Raw genomic sequence first — 18,545 nt, 5'->3', positions numbered from 1 at the left:
ACGAACAAAAAACCAGAGACCCATAAACACAAACTGGCAACTGCTAGAAGGGAAGTGGGGGAGGGGGCACAGGCAAAGCGAGCGAAATGCGTGGGAGGTACAGGCTCCCAGTTATGGAATGAATGAGTCACGGGAATAACAAGTACAGCACAGGGAATATAGCCCACGATCGTTTAACAATGTTGTGTGGTGAGACATCAGTGAGAAAAGCAGGCCATAAAGTATACCTGTTAAATCAGTAAGCAGTACATGTGAAACTAATGTCACATTTTGTGTCAACAACACTTCAATTAAAACCAGAATTTTTTTTTTCAAGTTTATTTTGTGTGTGTGTGAGAGAGAGAGAGAGAGAGAGAGAGAGAGAGAATGTGCACACATGTGCAGAGGAGGAGCAAAGAGAGAGAATCCCAAGTGGGCTCCGCACCAGCACACAGAGCCTGATGTGGGGCTCGAACCCACAAACCATGAGATCATGACTCAAGCTGAAATCAAGAGTCACGTTTAAACGACTGAGCCACCCAGGCACCTCCCAAAAAAATTTTTAAGCGGGGGGGGGGGGGGGGGGGGGGGGGGAGGATGTCCTCTGCAGTCAAAGAAATCAAATCTTGCTAAAGTTTACCCATTCTACAATTTCAACATTTAACACTCTTAAACACTGTTATCAAAGAAAATAATGATCATGCGGTCAGTCCCATTTCAAAATCCAAGTTAATAAAGGAAGAATAACATGCACTGTTTTAGAGGTTGGTCAATTATATAACTAAAACCAAAAAGAATTTAAGATCTCTTTCACTCCCACATAAACTAAGAATACTGATTTTTTTACTGGTCATCTTAGCCTCCAAACATTTCCCTTTTTGGCCTGAAAATGCTCCGAAGTCCTCATACAAGAAAGTACTTCCAAAATTAGCATTTGAAAATATGTCAAAATAATATGAGATAAATTAACTAAGTAAAGGAGGCCATTTTTATAAAGAGGAATTCAGGCTTCATCCCAAACTCATCCATATTTCAAAAGACCTCACCCTCAGGTCAATCTTCCAAAAGCACCGCGCTATGCTGCCTTTCCAAGAGTAGACACTATAAGAGGATTCTGATACAGACACGCTAGGAGCCACATTAGTCTAAATAAAAAGGTTTAAGACCAAATCTTTGGTTTTTCAACCCTCTCCCTTAAATCTTTGGGGACTTTGTTTTCTTTCTAGTCCCTTCTCCAACTAGTTGAATAAAGATCAGTTTGAAGAACTAACCAGTCATTTTATTAATTTTTAATCACATCAACTATGGGAATTAACACATGAATACACAAACTGTTCCAAAAAATAGATTCATTTCAGTTCCTGGAGACGATTAAAAATGAACAGAATGCAATTTTAATCAACTCTTAAGTTATAGGTCATCTTTTATACAAATGGTACTGTGTTCAATACAGATTTGAGGATGTAGTTAAATAGCTCCAAGCTCAAAGCCCACCTTGGCAAAAGCAGAGGCACTGGGGCCTTTAGACAAGTGAGGTCAGAGGCAATCTACAATCCTTTATGATTTAGTTTCAGGCTGTGCCATCTTAGCTCCTCTGTCCTCTGCCAGGCCACTTCACTGAATGCATGGGCTCACAGGAGAAGGTGGAAAGCTACTTTTAGAAAGTAGCTGAGAGGGACCTGAATTTTGGTATGTGAATACCAAGGTCTGAGATTTAATACTATGAGACGCACTTCTTTCTTTTTTTGTTTGAAGTAGGCTTCACACTCACGACAGAGCCCAAAGTGGGGCTTGAACTCAGGACCCTGAGATCAAGACCTGAGCTGAGATCTAGAGTCAGATGCTTAACTGACTGAGCCACCCACGTGCCCCTGAGACACACTTTCTGATCCGCACAGAGGGCACAATGACTAGACCTTATGACCACTCACTCAAATGTTATCAGGGAAGACCATTTTCAAGCACGGGTATCTCCAATTCTGATTTCATCCCAAGAATGAGTTTCAGAATTTCATCATGTTCACTAGACTAATTTTTCTTTGTAACAGTAAGAATGGCCTTTATGGTTTCACTAATTTTTAAAAGTCCATGTCCCTAAAACATTTCTTTTTTTACATTCTCACTTTTGTTAACATTTCAAATCCTCACCTGACTAATTGTCGGAAGCTTGGTCAGAAGCATCTGGAACACTGGCGGTGGAAGAGTTTGCTGTAACACTTGCAGCAACTGCTGTGGCTGTCCACACACTGCAATCGCATTTGTCAGATGGTCTACACCCTTCTCATATTCACCTGGAAGATTTACATAAAAGTAACGTGACCCGGAAAGCCTTTGTTTGCCTCTGTCAAAAACTCAACTGTACAGCCTTCACTACGTTTCCAAGTGATCATGACCAAAAACATCAAAGAAGTAAAAGCCTGGAAATAATCTGCGGTACCTTCATATAACTGAGTATTATGAAACCACTAATAAGAACGAATCAGATCACATGCACAGATATGAAAGGATCTTCAAAACACACACAGAAGGGGAGAAATCAAGTGCAGAAATATGCAAGTATATTACCGTTTACAGACTTAGAATATTTCTGCAACATATTGAAAATTGCTAACAATGGAACAGTACTTTTCTATGAGAAGAAAGAACTGAAGACTGGGGACTGAGGTGGAAAAGAAGTCCAAGTTCACTTTACACTAATCGCTTACACCATCTGAATGGCATCACAAGCAGATACAGAAAAAACCCTAGGAGGGTGGTGCGTCCGGACGGCGAAAGACTCCCGTCCCGTCCACCCACCACCCTGCGCATCTCTTTCATCTGCCTGCTCCGGAGTCACAGCCTCTATAAGAAACCAGTAAGCGAAGTTTTCTGACCCTGAAGAAGAAAATGACCGAGTAAGTGACTGAAGAATGGTGTACGAAGAGGAACTGCCTGCTTTAACATTTTCACTTGAGAAAATCTGAAGACTGAGGTATTCAAACTGCAGAAAGTACAACTCTACAAAGAGGTATTTAACAGAGGAAACACAAAAGACTGAGGTGCCTGAGTAGATCAGTCAGTGGAGCATCTGACTCTTAATTGTGGCTCAGGTCATGATCCCAGGGGTCGTGGGATCATGCCCCACGTCGGGCTCTGCAGTAAGCGTGGAGCCTGCTTATAATTCATTCTCATTCTCATTCTCTCTTTCTCTCTCTCTCCCCCCACACACACACCCCACCTCTGCCCTATCCTCCCTGCCCCTCTCCTCTGCTCATGTTCTCCCTAAAATTAAAAAAAAAAAAATTATAAAAAAGAAAATTAAGACTTAGGTCTTCAGCCTGGGCTTTGACTTTCATCAGGGGACAAATGACTCCATTAACTTGGAAATTAAAACGCCACTTGGCCACTGAATCTTCATGCCGTTGAATTTACAGGCAATGCAGGGGATTTACACTGTTGCCTGAGGATATTAATTCTGATTATTAAATGGAAATAAAGCTACTACTGGAGTGTTAGTGTAGAACACAGGGGATTCTGAGACACCTAATATTTCTAAAAACAATGCAAACAGTTAATGACCAACCAAAGCAATTCAATTCCTCTCTAGTTTGTAGACCTGAGCCCATTCAAGGTATCCTAAGATGAGATCTGGCTCAGTTAACAGAATATGCTTATGGAAGACCCCTACATGGAGGAGACCATGTGAAATGAAGTTTACTGCCTAAGTCAATTATGCCTTCACTTAGCTTACTTTGATGTTGACTTTTCCCCTAATTCTAACCACCTGACTCTTCAACCTTGAGCTGGGCTGGTAGTTTCCACTGGGAAAAAAAGCAGCTTGGCAGAGTTCTTAAGTAACCCTCTGTATGGTATTGAGTTAAAGCGTGGAACATGAACTTGGGAAGAAAAATAACTCTTCCCTGTCCCTCCTTGACCTTCCCCCTCAACCACTATGAGTTACTGTCCTCCTCAATCTGGATCTAACAGTTCAAGTCAAACAGATGGCCACAACACATGGATCTTCGAGATAATCCAAATAGAAGTAATTAATGCACTATACTCTAGTAGTTTGGACTATAAGTAAAGTAATTTAAAATAATGTTTATATCTTGGGAGAAAGAAGAAAACTTTGATAGACATATTTATGAGCATCAACAAAAAATTTTGAGAATCTGTTTGCATGAATCAATATACAACCTATACCCTTAGACACAGATATCCCTATCCATGCAGATTTTTCTGTTCGGATATTTAATACAGCCTCTTAAATGAGCCCTATGAGGATTTAAGTGCTTTACTATTACCCTATGATTAAACCTCACGTTTCTCAATGAACTGGGGTAAAAAAGCCAAGATTATTTTCTAGTAAGCCATTCCCATTTTCATTTATAAATATTATCAGCCTACTATACCATCCAAATAAGACAATTATTTCTTAAAGAAAAAATCAAAGCAAAGAAATTATTGGGAAGGGGGAAACGTGATCAAAAGTAACACATCACCACCACCTCAAACCTTTAATCTCTTTCCATAAAAACAGGTAAAATAACCACAAATGACCTACACTGTGTAGTTCAATACTATCCAAGTCTAAGATACAGCAATGAGCATAAAAAAAACTTGACACTTGATACCATTTTTACCAACGACAGCAACTACTACTTCAAAGCTACTTTTGAAATAAAATGTAATTTGACACTAAAAATTTACAAATACATTTAAGACTCTAAATTACTGAATTATAGTTTTCAATTTGTCAGTGTGAGCATTTTAACTTCGTAATAGTAATGTTTTAGAAAAAGAACTTTTGTTTCTAGTTTACTTATTTGAGAAAGAGAGAGAGAGAACGTGCGTGAGCAGGGTAGGGACAGAGAGAGAGGGAGAGAGAGAATCCCAAGCAGGCCCTGCACTGTCAGCACAGAGCTCGATGCAGGGCTTGATCTCACACACCATGAGATCATGACCTGATCCGAAATGAGTCAGTTGCGCTCAACTGACTGAACTACCAAGGAGCCCCTAAAAACAGAATTCTTAATCCTTAGTTGAATACATAATGCACAAAGCCTAAACTCTAGATCAGATTCAGTTCACTGGTCCTGAAATTAAGCACCGTGAACTCACTGTGTGACCCTGACAGGTAAATTAACCACCTCCAGGAATTATATGACCCATTCCTTCCTATAAATACTGGAAAAGACCTACTAAAGATTAGGTGAAGAAGCTGAGGAAGCATATTCTTCCAGTTACTATTTATATATTGCATTAGGACTATATTCTCTAAACTGCTAAAAAATACCTCACTTGTAAAGATTACTTACTATATTCTCTGTATCATGTATCAAGTAAACCTAAAATTCACTCAAAACATATTATGGACAAGGCTAACCCACAGCAAGTATTCACTTCTAGAGCCAATTTTCTTTCCTTTTTTTTTTTTTTAAAGAGAGCGAGTGCGCACGCACTAGGTGGGGAGAAGGGCAGAGAGAATCTTAAGCAGGCTCCATGCACAGTGTGCAGATGGACATAGGGCTCATGACCTGAGCTGAAATCAAGAGTCAAACACTTAAACTGAGCCACCCAGGTGCCCCAAGAGTCAGTCTTAAATAAAATAATCTTCCCACTAAGTGACTTGTCTTGAAATATTAGAATACCTTTCTTAACAGCTGCTGTACTACACACAAAAAAGTCCCTTACCACCACAAATTTGTATTAGTGTGAGGAACTCTAATTTCCTAGTCTTTTAATGATTATTACCTTGGGCTAGCAACTCCTCACCAAGCTGTATTTCTTCAAGGAAGAATTTCTGAACAGCTTCTGCATCTTTAAGGTCAGGTAACTGTTTGGAAACAGAATATTTAATACATGACACCAAAATTATGCTGGGAATATAACCAATACACAGAAAATCACTGCACTAAAAACAAAAGAACAAAAAACTGAAGAGCTCATTATAAAAAATAAGTTTACTCTTCAATACTCACAAGCATTACAGTTTAGTATCTACATTTAAATGAATGCAAAAAAAACCTTACTAATTAAACTGAAATTAGAACAGTTCTTAGAAAGCTGTGCATCAAACTTAAAAAATGAAGACTACCATTATCTATACCATAAAATATGCAATTTACTATTTACACTATTTTGATCCCCATTATTATACATTTTTATATAACTATAACCAACTGTTCCTCTGATCCATTATTTTGAATAGATGTTACATGCATCTAAAAGATTACATGTAAATGGTAGGAGACTATTCCATGGAGAAATACAGGATTGCCTAATCACAATCTGTTTGTTGGACATCTGAGCTATTCCTAATTTCTCTGCTAACACAAACTGTTAATAAGTAGCTTTACTTAAGTTTTTGGTTTTGCAGTTTGTTACATATTATCAGACTACGGTAATACATAATGCCACTAGCTATAGGACTTACCTCTTTATTATTTTTTTTAAGTTTGTTTATTTTGAGGGACAGAGGAGCAGAGAGAGAATTTCAAGTAGGCTCCGCACTGTCAGCACAGAGCCCCACGCGGGACTCAAACCAACAAACCCTGACCTGAGCCAAAACCAAGAGTTGACTGCTTAACTGAATGAGCCACCCAGGTGCCCCAGGACTTGTCTTTTCAAAAAATGTAAACCTATTATTAAAAAGTCCTGTTTTGGGGTGCCTGGGTGGCTTGGTCGGTTAAGCATCTGACTTCGGCTCAGGTCATGATCTCACAGTCTGTGAGTTCGAGCCCCGCGTCAGGCTCTGTGCTGACCACTCAGAGCCTGGAGCCTGTTTCAGATTCTGTGGCTCCCTCTCTCTCTGCCCCTCCCCTGTTCATGCTCTGTCTCTGTCTCAAAAATAAATAAACGTTAAAAAAACAAATTAAAAAAAATAAAATAAAAAATAAAAATAAAAATAAAAATAAAAAGTCCTGTTTTGGGGCACCTGGGTGGCTCAGTTAAGCATCTGACTCTTAACTTTGGCTCAGGTCATTATTTCACGATTCATGAGTTCAAGCCCCGCATCAGGCCTCGAACTGACAGCACAGAGTCTGCTTAGGATTCTCTCCCTCTCTGTCCCTCCCCTGCTCATGCTCTTTCTCAAAATAAATAAACCTAAAAAAAAAAAAAAAAAGGCCTGTTTTATTTAAAAACCTAGACTTCTATTACTGGGAGTTTTTGATTCCTGACTTCTATACATTCTCATTACCAACAAACACAAAAAAAATTTAAATTTCTGAAAGTAGAGGCATCTTTCATCAACCAGCCCAACACAGGCAAGAATGTGATTACACCTGAATCTGAAAATACACAGGGTGCATGTGTCTATACCTACTTTCTCATGTTGAGACAAAAAAGGTTACTGAAATATCCTGAACATACTACATATTTCAGAAAGGGAGTCTGGACATAATGGAACAAAGGGGCCACCTCTCAGTTTCACTTCCCCATCATCATGTCCAGTCTTTTAGCTATGTTGGGATTACTCAATTGTATCACAACAACAAAATATAACATTTATGGATTTCATTTTTCCTTGCTCCAACTTGGTATTTTTTTCTTTTCTTTCTCTTTTTTTCCAACTTGCTTTAAAAAGAACCACTACTGATCCAGTAGTCCAAGTCCTGGGAATCCAAGCAATGGAACTAATTCTAATAAAAAAGAAAAGGTATATGAGGTATATGTGCAATGACTAACATTTACTTACTTGACTTACACATGTCACAGAACATTTTTTTATCAAGCAGAGAAACCTATGTAGTCATTAAAAATAATCATGAACACAGGATCTATGAAAAGAAAAAAGTAGAAAGATTTATATCTATATGTACATATTACATCCAGGTAAAAATGTGCCACACGGTGGGATTCTGGATCAGAGGCTATGAATAATCCTATATAACTTCTGAAAACAAATAGCATGTGGTTCTTTTAAAGGAAGCTGAACAAAGGAAAATTAATAACTAATGTTGTATTGTATTATTCTGAAGCAGCTGAGTGAGAAAGTTTGAACCTTTTGGTAGAATTGTTTTCTGGAGAGTATCATCTTATTGCCCCTTAAATATTGCTCATGTAATAAACTGTCTGCGGTTAGGGCCAACAGGGAGGAAATAATGATGGACCGGATAATCTGCAGTTGAACTGACTTAACTATTCCGAGAAACAACAAATTGTATTTTAAAATAAAAAAATCAACGCCTCTTATCAACTAGCTTTCTCAAAATACACATTTCAAGTGAGGTATGAAGTATATTATACAACCTAAACAAAAAAACAGATTAAGTATTACCTTGGAAAGTCCAGCTCTCTCCTTGGCAAGCTTTTGTTTCTTTCTTCCTGCAAGACATGGAATATTTTCACTTTATCATCATTAAAATGGGAATCAAAAGAAGTCAAACTGCTGTGACAGTCATATATGCTATTTGCGAAACATCCCTGAGTAGGGCTCTCCTATTCTCCTGTCTCCTTGTGATTTGTCAAGGTCTTATAAATAGTTCTGGTCAATGAGCTATGGACAATGTGACATTTCTGAGCAAGAGCTTTTTCGTTCCTTCTGGGGCACCAAGATCAGCAATTTTCAAGACAGACAGTTCTAAGAGCTGATTAATTAAATACCACAAGCAGAGCAAGCCCCCCCCTCCCCCCCAGTCTATACAGGACATGAAACACAAGCAAGAATTAAGCCACTGCTTTTAGAAAGTATTATAACTGAAATATAACAGATTTAATCTTTACTGCATGCTGAAAGCTATCTGACATTCCTAAATGGGAAAAAAGAGGGGGTAAGAAGACAGTGTTCAGAAATGCGCTGCAAAATTCTTAACTACTGCTGGCTGGTTAAGGAAAAAAACCACTGCTGGGGAGCCTGGGTGGCTCAGTCGGTGAAGCGTCTGACTTTAGCTCAGGTCATGATCTCACAGTTCATGAGTTCAAGCTCCCTGTGGGGCTCTGTGCCTACAGCTCAGAGCCCGGGACCTGCTTCAGATTCTGTGTCTCCCCCCGCCCTCCCCTCCCATGCTCACACTGTCTCTTTCTCAAAATTAAACATTGGAAAAAAATTAAAAGAAAAAAAACTTCTGCCTACACTCTGGAAGTTGTTTTGTTTCTTTGTCTTGTTTTTGATATGAAAAGGCAATACTACCTATCTCAGAAGCAAGTGATGTTTAAAATCTTAATCATCCAATTAGTCAACCCTTAAGCCAAATCAATAAAGGACACCAACGGTATTTTAAATTGCTATTTAATTATATACTCCACATGAAGGAGAGTTAGCACAGAGGAAGCACTAGCTTTGTTTCTACCCCAGCTCTTCTCGCTACTAGTGTGACCCAGGACAAGTTACAGGAACCCGTACCCCACTTTCTCCGGATGTAAAACTGGTCTAGAACAGTACATGCTTCACAGCGTTCTTGTGAAGATTAAATGAGTTAATGCATGTAAAATATTTCTTAACTGTGTCCGGTTTATCACGTGCCACACGAGGAGTTGGTAATGAACGACCTCAGTATGCATGTGGTACCGAGACAGTTCGACACCAGCTCCTCAGCTTAGGAGTTGTGCCATGCTGCATTACTAATCATTAAAACTACCGGTAACATGGAGACTGTGGCAGAGCTAAGAAAGGTAAGACTCAAATGCTTATTATGTGGGTGATCTTTGGCAAATAAATCTCTTAACTCTGCAAAGATAAGGCATGTTTACTCTTACTACTACGAGGAACAAAAGCCATAAAAGACAAGCAAATGTCCTCTGAAAACCTTAGTGTTCTATAAATCCAAGTCTAATCAGTGCATGACTGAAGAGGTAGTGACCTGTTTGCCTAACTGCAGGGAGATGGGTTAATTGACTGTGGTCCAGGAAATTTCTTATCTCCCCTTACAAACTGGGTTTAACCACACCAGTAGCTCTTGCCAACTCTCGCCCCCAGTGTACCTAAAGTGCTACAACTCTAAGACTTAAATACAATTCTAGCAGTTTCAACAAAACAATATAGGTTAAATAAGCTGATCTTGTATGTAAACTTGAAGACAGTCCATCGCTTCCTGGCCTTTTGGCTAGGATCAAGTGAAGACAGCCCATTTTTCTTTTTTTTAAATGTTTATTCATTTTAAGGGAGAGAGAGTACACACATGCGCACACACAAACGGGGGGAGGGGGAAGAGGGAGGAAGGGAGGATCCCAAGCAGGCTCCACCTGGTCAGGCAGGGCTCAGATCTCAAGGAAGTGTGAGATCACGACCTAAGCCAAAATCAAGAGTGGGACCCTTAACCAACCGAGCCACCCCTGCTGAGCCACCCAGCCGTCCCCCCGTCTGTCTGTCTTTAGGCAGAAAATAATGAATACCATACTATATCAAGTAATTACTAAACATCACCAGTGCTGGAAGGAGATTGCCACGACCAGAAGAGGAGTGGAAGACTGCACGGAAGAGCCGGACATGAAGACAAAGGAACACTCAGATGCGAAGGGTAAGCACTCCGTAAGTTTTAGATGCCGCACGCCAGACACTATTCTAAGTATCAACTCGCTTACTTACTCCTCAGGAACACTAAGACAGGTATGATTAGCATTTCCTCTTGAGAAAATTTACCAAGGTCACAACTAATAACTGGCGGAGGGGCAATTCAAAAGCAAGCAGCTGAATTTCAGAACGTGTGTACTCAAACACTACTCTGTATTGCCTCTATATGCTGGCGAGAAGTCGTTAAGAGTGGCGACGACACTGACTCCATCTTTGGCCTTCCGTCTCGTTCAAGCTCACTGGATGACCTCTCCTGGGACCGTGTGTTCCTGGACCCTTGGAGATTAATGCACGTGCCTCAGAAAGGCCCAAGGTGAGGACTGGGGAAGGCTTTTTCTTGGCCCCCCACGAATCTGAGAGAGAGAACATAGTCTTTCTCCTTCCTGACACACACGTAGTGCCACAATATATAACTAAAGGTTAGCTGTCATTTAGGTCAATGCAAACGCTTTGAGATGCATGCGAACCCTTGGATCTTGCAACAATGCTCTTCTGCTAGTCTCTTCACTCTATAAAATCTGCGGACGAAGGTCTGGACTTGGCGGGGGAAAATCTGCAGCCGGATCACCATCTGACTCCCCCCACCCCCGTTAAGTTATGCTGAATAAAACTGTAAACCCACGGGGTCACCTGCTTGATTTTCCAGTTTCAAAGTGCCTTCTCAGTTTGCAGAACAACTCTACCGTCCCTCCTCTACCTTCTACCAGACGTGAAGACATTCCCATAAAAAAATAAAAGGTACCTCAGAAATGAACAAGGCAAGTTTGTGGAATAAACAGGTACGTCCAGTTTGCTAAGCCAGAATTTATGAAAAATGACAAAAATAACGAAACCCAGTAGAGAGGAACTTGTTTTCCATTACTAACCAATCTTATAGTTGCTTTTTTTTAATAGGATGGAGAGGAGTGATTGTCGTTGCATGTCTGCCTGATACAATTACCAATTTTAAGACGGATTAGTTCCTTCAAATTTCTACCGGTAAGATTCTAGCTTTAGTTTCTTGAGACCATTTAATTGTCACCTTATCAGTACATAATACTATCTCTATAATAAAGGGAAAGATGGTAAGGGCCTGAAAAATCATGGGAGTTACACATTCAGCAAGCAAATTCAGCCCTTGACTCAGTATTTACTAGAAATTAGTCCCAAGTGCTACTGTGTAAACCTAACAAGTTAAAAGAAGACTTTATCTACTTTTTTTTTAACGTTTATTTATTTTTGAGACAGAGAGACAGAGCATGAACGGGGGAGGGTCAGAGAGAGGGAGACACAGAATCTGAAACAGGCTCCAGGCTCTGAGCTGTCAGCACAGAGCCCGACGCGGGGCTTGAACTCACGGACCGCGAGATCATGACCTGAGCCGAAGTCGGCCGCTTAACCGACTGAGCCACCCAGGCGCCCCATATCTACTTTTAAAAATACACATAAAACAGGAACTTACAGATTGCAGAATTACTCTGAATATAAGTTTTACTTCCTAAAGAAAATGTCAAATAATAATTACATTCATAAACAATCTCTAGCATCTATCAGTTACCATGTGCCAGGGACTGTACTAAACTCCGTATGTATTATAACATTTGACAGAAGAGGGACACTAAAGCTTTAAGTCGGTTGCCCAAGGTTACTCAGCTAATAATTCAACTGACCACTGAGATCAGTGTAGACCATTGCTAATGCTAGAAAAAGAATTGTGGATTGAAGATGATGGAAAAGGGATTATGAAAATAATCTCTCAATTTGTCTAAAAGGACAGCTTTTATGATTTCTTCGGCCAAAAATTAGTTTTCTCAAGGTTTCTAATAGGATTGCAGTGTTTCCAAAGTAAGAAAGGATTAATCTACTCTTTATAGAGCTCTGTAGCCATACCACCACCACCATGCCTCCAACTATTACTGAAATGGAAACTACAAGAAAATAATCTGAATTTCTAGTTAATGTTTACAGCCAGCCTTTGCAGAGGGGCTTTCTCTGGGTCAGGAATGATGGTGGGCACTTCAAACATCTCAATCTTCACAAGAACAACCAGGGGCAGGTGGCATCACCTGATTTTACCAACTAAGAAAATTAAGATTCGGAAAGCCCAAATTATGCAGCTGATGTGTGACTAACCCAGGCCTGGAAAACTGAGTTTCTGAATCCAAAATGGCACCCTCCCCATCTATCTAACTGTAAATAAAATAAATTCTCTGTATCCCTTCCCTCGTAAAACAGAAGACAGCTGGAATTAGGTGTCATATTGTAGATGGTACAAGATCATCTTCTAGCCCCAAGAGGGCAGGTCACTAGCCACGTGGGGCACTGAACACCTGAGACAACCTGCTACAGCTTAATCAAACAGTTAAGTGTGAAATAGACTAATCATTTCTTCCTACATTCTGGGCTTTAATTTTTAGAAAGCGTTTTGACTGAACAACCCAGAAAAGTTACAAAAATATTTCTTATTGCTACAAATTTGCTCTTGGAGGCCTCCGGAATTCAAAGATCACAAAGGTTTTGGTGGCACGACCTCCCTCGTTGTAAATGTCTCGTAAAAGATGTCGCAGGTATGAAATAAGACTGAGCCACAGGAGAAGCGCAGCCCTTTGGACTCCCCTGCAATTTCTATAGCATTCACTCATATCTTGGAAGCATTTTCAGGAAAGCTACCAAGAGGGTTTAAGAATGCAGCAGCGATACGGGTGCATTTGCGGAGCCAAGTTTCAAGCACAATTTCGCAAAATACAAATCACACGACTCTCCAGTTATGAATAGAGGTTTAAACAGGTGAACTGCAAAAGGAGCCCCCCCCCCAATCATAACACAAACCAGAGTGCATTCATACGGCAAATGTTTGGGGAAGATAAAATGGGAAAAATCGTCCCTCCAAAATGGAGGCAATCATGCGGGGCCCCAGAGGCAGAAGCGGCACCGGGAGCGCGCAGCCAGCGCCGTCGCCTTTTTCCGCCTGGGAGGCCCGCGGCCGCCCTGCACCCCCGACGCCCCCCGCACCCCCGACACCCCCCACACCCCCGCTCGCGGCAGCGAGGAGCAAGCAGGCGGAGGCGGGGAGAGGCTGCAGGCCCCGTGCCGAGGGGACCCACTCACGTTCTCGAAGCCTGTTCTTGAAGTTGGGGTCACTTCGTCTCTTGCGGTCGAAGTAAATGCAATACCCGATAAAAAGAGCCCCGCAGACACCGGCGGCGATGGCGCTGTTCCGACCCACCATCTTCTCTCGACCGAGGAGCAGGAGCGAGCGCCGCGGCGTCGGGCCCCGCGTAGAAGCAGTTGGCCGAGAACCCTCACAGCGGACCGCGCCGCTGCGACCTGTCGCTCGCCGCGAGGGACGCGGAAAGGCCGAGAGCACGCACTTCCGGCCCCAGCCGTGCGAGGCCCTCGGGCGTGTCCGCGGCAGTGCCTGAAGAGCAGCGCCGGAGCCGCTTCTGCGCCTGCGCAGGGGGCCTAAACGCAGTCGCCTAGGCGCCTCCGGGCGGGGTGTGCGGTGGTGTCAGCGTTTTGCGAGTGACCTCGCACTTCCGGTAGAGCCGCTGAGCGTGACGTCGCGAAGGCGGCGCGTGGCCGTCAGTCACATACTCAAAAGATTGTAGCTGACTTCTTTGCTTGTGCCAAAGATGGAAGGGAGTGGTGACAAATGCTTCGTGTTACTGTTGTGTAATATAGACAACCTGTGACTCGTTTGAATTGAACTGAACTTGCTTTTAAAGTTGTCACAAGGGGCGCCTGGGTGGCGCAGTCGGTTAAGCGTCCGACTTCAGCCAGGTCACGATCTCGCGGTCCACGAGTTCGAGCCCCGCGTCGGGCTCTGGGCTGATGGCTCAGAGCCTGGAGCCTGTTTCCGATTCTGTGTCTCCCTCTCTCTCTGCCCCTCCCCCGTTCATGCTCTGTCTCTCTCTGTCTCAAAAATAAATAAACGTTGAAAAAAAAATTTAAAAAAAAAAGTCACAATATGCTGTACAGCGAGCAACATAATCTAGTGATTCAGGGTTGAAAGAATATTACAATATAACCTTGTAAGAAAATTTGGAAGAAAATTTCGCTGGTTCCTGGAAAAACATAATGAGTAAAAAAGATGAAAGATGGGAATGCAAGCTGGTGCAGCCACTCTGGAAGGCATTATGGAGGTTCCTCAAAAAACTAAAAATAGAACTACCCTATGACCCCAGCAATTGCACTGCTAGGGGTTTATCCAAGGGATACAGGTGTGCTGTTTCGAAGGGACAGAGGCACCCCGATGTTTATAGCAGCACTATCAGCAATAGCCAAAGTATGGAAAGACCCCAAAGGTCCATTGATGGATGAATGGATAAAGAAGATGTGGTATAGACCATGGAGTCGAAAAAGAATGAAATCTTGCCATTTGCAACTACATGGATGGAACTGGAGGGTATTATGCTAAGTGAAATTAGAGAAAGACAAATCATATGACTTCACTCATATGAGGACTTTAAGAGACAAAACAGATGAACATAAGGGAAGGGAAACAAAAATAATATAAAAACAGGGAGGGGGAGAAAACTGAGGGTTATGGGAGGGGCTGTGGGAGGGGTTGTGGGAGGGGGGATGGGCTAAATGGGTAAGAGGCACTAAGGAAACTACTCCTGAAATCATTGTTGCAGTGTATGCTAATTTGGATGTAAATTAAAAAAAATAAAACAAGTTAAAAAAATGAAATAACATGGGATGCTAAATAGCCACACACTCAGGATTAGAAATAAAGTGTAATAAATGGGATGTTCATAAAATTTTAGGGATGAATGAAAATTTAAACTTTGAGCATAGTGAAATGGTCCAGTATTATTTGCCTAATGTTTATATACTATGTAAACATACTGGAAGAAACTTACAAAACTAAATAGTGTATATTCAGCACATTATTTTGTGTGATAAAAATTTTCAAAGAAAAAGGAATTGATCTAAAAAAAGGTGAAAGAAAATTGAAAACATGAGTTGTCTTATCACTGGAAACATTATATATAGTAGTTTAAAGAGACAAAACCTTGGTTAGGAAGACATTAAATAACTATAAATTGAGAGGGGTAGAAGAGAGAAGGGACCTTCAGGGTTGTGTCATAAGAATGTGGCTGCCTCTGTCCCCAGTCATAGAAAGGGAGCCTCTTGAACCCTGGGAGTGACAGCGATGGCTCTTACTCAAGGTGAGCCCTGGCAGTTTATGCTAAGGAGTCCACTCTGATGGGGGCTAGCCAGGCCAGAAGGACCAACCATGTGGTTAGAGAATTGAGACTTTGATCCAGGTAATACCACCCCTACCTCTGGGAAGGTCAGGGGGTTGGAGCAGAGGTGAGCTGGAGATTGAAATGGCCTACATAATGAAACCCAAATCAGGACCAGAAGCAGGTGAGCCTCCCATGTTGACAATACACTGTGTAATTCTACACCAATGTGCCATGTGCTGGGAGGGTGAGGTGTTCTGACTCCATAGGGAGGGGACAACAGAAGCTTCATCTGTGGGACTCTCCCAGACTTCTCCCTGTGCGTCTTTCCCTTTGGCCGGTTTGTTTGTATTTTTCTTTCTCTTTTTCTTTCTTTTTTCTTTCCTCTTTCTTTTTCTTTCTTTCTCTTTTTCTTTCTTTTCCTGTATTTTTCTTTCTCTCATTCTTTTTTCTTTCTTTCTTTCTTTTTCTTTCTTTCTTTCTTTCTTTCTTTCTTTCTTTTCTTTCTTTCTTTTTCTTTCCTTTCTTTCTGCTATAATAAAACTGTAATCATAATGGGGTGCCTTACTGGCTCAGTCAGAGGTGCATAGGACTCTTGATCTTCTGTTTGTGAGTTCCAGCCCCATGTTGGGTGTAGAGATTAAATAAATAAAATTTTTAAAAATTAAGTATACCATGTTCCTGAGTTCAGTCCTTATAGCCAATTATTGAATGTGAGGTGGTAGTGGGAACCCCCAAACTAGCAGCAAGCTGGTCATAAGAGAGTGATCTGGAGACACAACCCCCACCCCCCAACTTTTGTCTGCTGTCTGAAGGCAGTCTTGTGGGAGACTGTGCTCAACCTACGAAGTTTGGCCTAACTCTGGGTCGTTGGTGTCAGAAGTTATTGTAAGGGTACTTTTGCAAGGTTAGGGCTAGAGCCCCTAACCTAGCTTAGGAATTCAGGAAAGCCCTTTTGCTTAAGTGATGATGAATTTGATACCCAATGCAAGACCGGAAATAGGACCAAAGTTATGTATGCATTACCTGGACTTGGGCAGAGAGGGAAGGGTATGGAGATGCATTATGTACCAAAGATAGTAATTGAGATTTACACACAAGAGAATAACACAAAAAGCTTTTCCTTATGTGCTGCACACATACGTTCTGATTTTTCCTGTTCCAAAATTTGCCAGTGAACCTCAGCTGTTAAGAGGTATATCCTGAGCCTCAGATGTGTTGGAACAGAAAAGACTCGTCCAAGGCCACACAGACGACATGAGGCCTAGAACTTTCCTCTCTTGAAAACTTGAACAGACTACACGGCCATTAGATTATGACTCCTGAATGAACAAAGAGCTATCCCTGTGTTGTGCATAGTAAACATGGTGTAAATGTTCAGGTCACTACTATGAGGTTCAATATACCAGGCAACATGTTTATACAAAGTACAGTTAGAGCAACATCTGTGCTTTATTCCTTAACCATTCTACATTCTAAAACACCTGTTGTAAAATGCAAGCATAGAATCCTAAAATAGAAACAGCCTGGAATCCCCTATGCACTTGTTTGTGAGTGAGATCATTAGTGGGTTGTGGAATACCCTTAGTGGATCATAACTGGTGTTTTTAATTTTTTTTAATGTTTATTTATTTTTGAGAGACAGAGAGAGAGAGCATGAGTAGGACAGGGGCAGAGAGAGAGGAAGACACAGAATACGAAGCAGGCTCCAGGCTCTGAGCTGTCAGCACAGAGCCCGACAGGGGGCTGGAACTCAGGAAACCGGGAGATTGTGACCTGGGCCAAAGTCGGATGATGCTTAACTGACTGAGCCACCCGGGCATCCCACAACTGATGTTTTTAAAAAAACAGAATTTGAAATATCAGAAAATGACATGTATAGTAAGGACCAGTAATGTCATGTGAAACTTTCATGTCAGTTAAATATATCCATCTATGTACTGGTCACAGAGTAAAGTTAAAGCCCCTTATTTCATCCATCAAGATATTTAGATAAAGAGGCTGAGAGGCTTGTCCAAGGTCATACAGAGAGTTGGGTCAAGAACCAGATGCCCTTACACTGCAGTCCATGGCTCTTTACACAAAAACCTAAAGACCAAAAGGAGCACCCCGTGTTAAAGACTAAAATTATGTATTTATGTATACACTGAATTTTACATAATCAACACCAATATACACTATAAGATATACACCATAAAAATATATGCTACATATAGTCTACATCTACAGTGATAGTTCTATCTGGTCTATAGGTGATGCACCTTTTTTTCTTTTTAATTTTTTTTAATGTTTGTTTATTTTTGAGAGAGAGAGAGAGAGAGAGAGAGAGAGACAGAGACAGAGAGAGAGACAGAGTGCAAGCAGGGGAGGAGCAGAGAGAGAGAGACACAGAATCCGAAGTAGGCTCCAGGCCGCCAGCACAGAGCCCAACACAGGGCTCGAACCCACACACTGTGAGATTATGACCTGAGCTGAAGTCAGATGCTCAACCGACTGAGCCACCCAGGTGCCCCAGTATAGGAGATGCATGTTTATACAACTTTAACTGGTAAAATATGCAAAAATGCTCAAGATGATCAAGTATGAAGTATTTACTGAACCATACTTACAAAAAACCAGATTCTAAGCACCATAGGGGATACTAAGCATAAAATACCCAGTCTCTGGATACAGTAAAATAGAGCTCTGATTTCTACAAATTACATTTTAAAGATCATTAGGTTTCCCCGGTGCTATGACCACAAGAAGGGATTTTCAAAATAATCAGTAATAACTCGCTGTCCCTCAATCCTCTTCTCCACCTAAGTGCCATGACACCTGCATCACTGATTCCGCCTGCCTCAGATCAGCATCCCTGGATTTCTCCCACCCCCCTCCCTCCTGGATGCAGACGCAGCTGGGTA

The 18,545-nt window shown here is 41.5% G+C and overlaps 1 protein-coding gene and 1 non-coding gene across 3 annotated transcripts in view; both read right to left on the bottom strand.

Moving 5' to 3' along the window:
- TOMM20 (translocase of outer mitochondrial membrane 20) overlaps window positions 1-13,795 on the bottom strand; it is a 34,064-nt gene extending 20,269 nt beyond the window's left edge. For both annotated transcript variants that reach the window (XM_047088678.1, XM_047088677.1), the window contains exons 1-4: window positions 13,559-13,795; window positions 8,240-8,286; window positions 5,713-5,794; window positions 2,128-2,270 (exon numbers count right to left, since the gene is read on the bottom strand). In XM_047088678.1, the coding sequence (XP_046944634.1) occupies window positions 2,128-2,270; window positions 5,713-5,794; window positions 8,240-8,286; window positions 13,559-13,679 (393 nt within the window). In that variant the 5' untranslated portion in view covers window positions 13,680-13,795. The remainder of the gene's footprint in view (window positions 1-2,127; window positions 2,271-5,712; window positions 5,795-8,239; window positions 8,287-13,558) is intronic.
- On the bottom strand, window positions 13,007-13,141 carry LOC124518924 (small nucleolar RNA SNORA14). Its single transcript, XR_006963936.1, has one exon. It is a non-coding gene; the product is annotated as a small nucleolar RNA SNORA14 (small nucleolar RNA).
- Window positions 13,796-18,545: the final 4,750 nt, after the last annotated feature.

Source organism: Lynx rufus, unplaced genomic scaffold (assembly GCF_022079265.1).
Source record: "Lynx rufus isolate CCGP_SWC_20201006 ecotype Redwood Valley unplaced genomic scaffold, mLynRuf1.p SCAF_25, whole genome shotgun sequence".
In the NCBI taxonomy this organism is placed as follows: domain Eukaryota; kingdom Metazoa; phylum Chordata; class Mammalia; order Carnivora; family Felidae; genus Lynx; species Lynx rufus.
The sequence above is the reverse complement of the archived record's forward strand: the minus strand, read 5'-3'. Positions and strand labels throughout refer to the sequence as shown.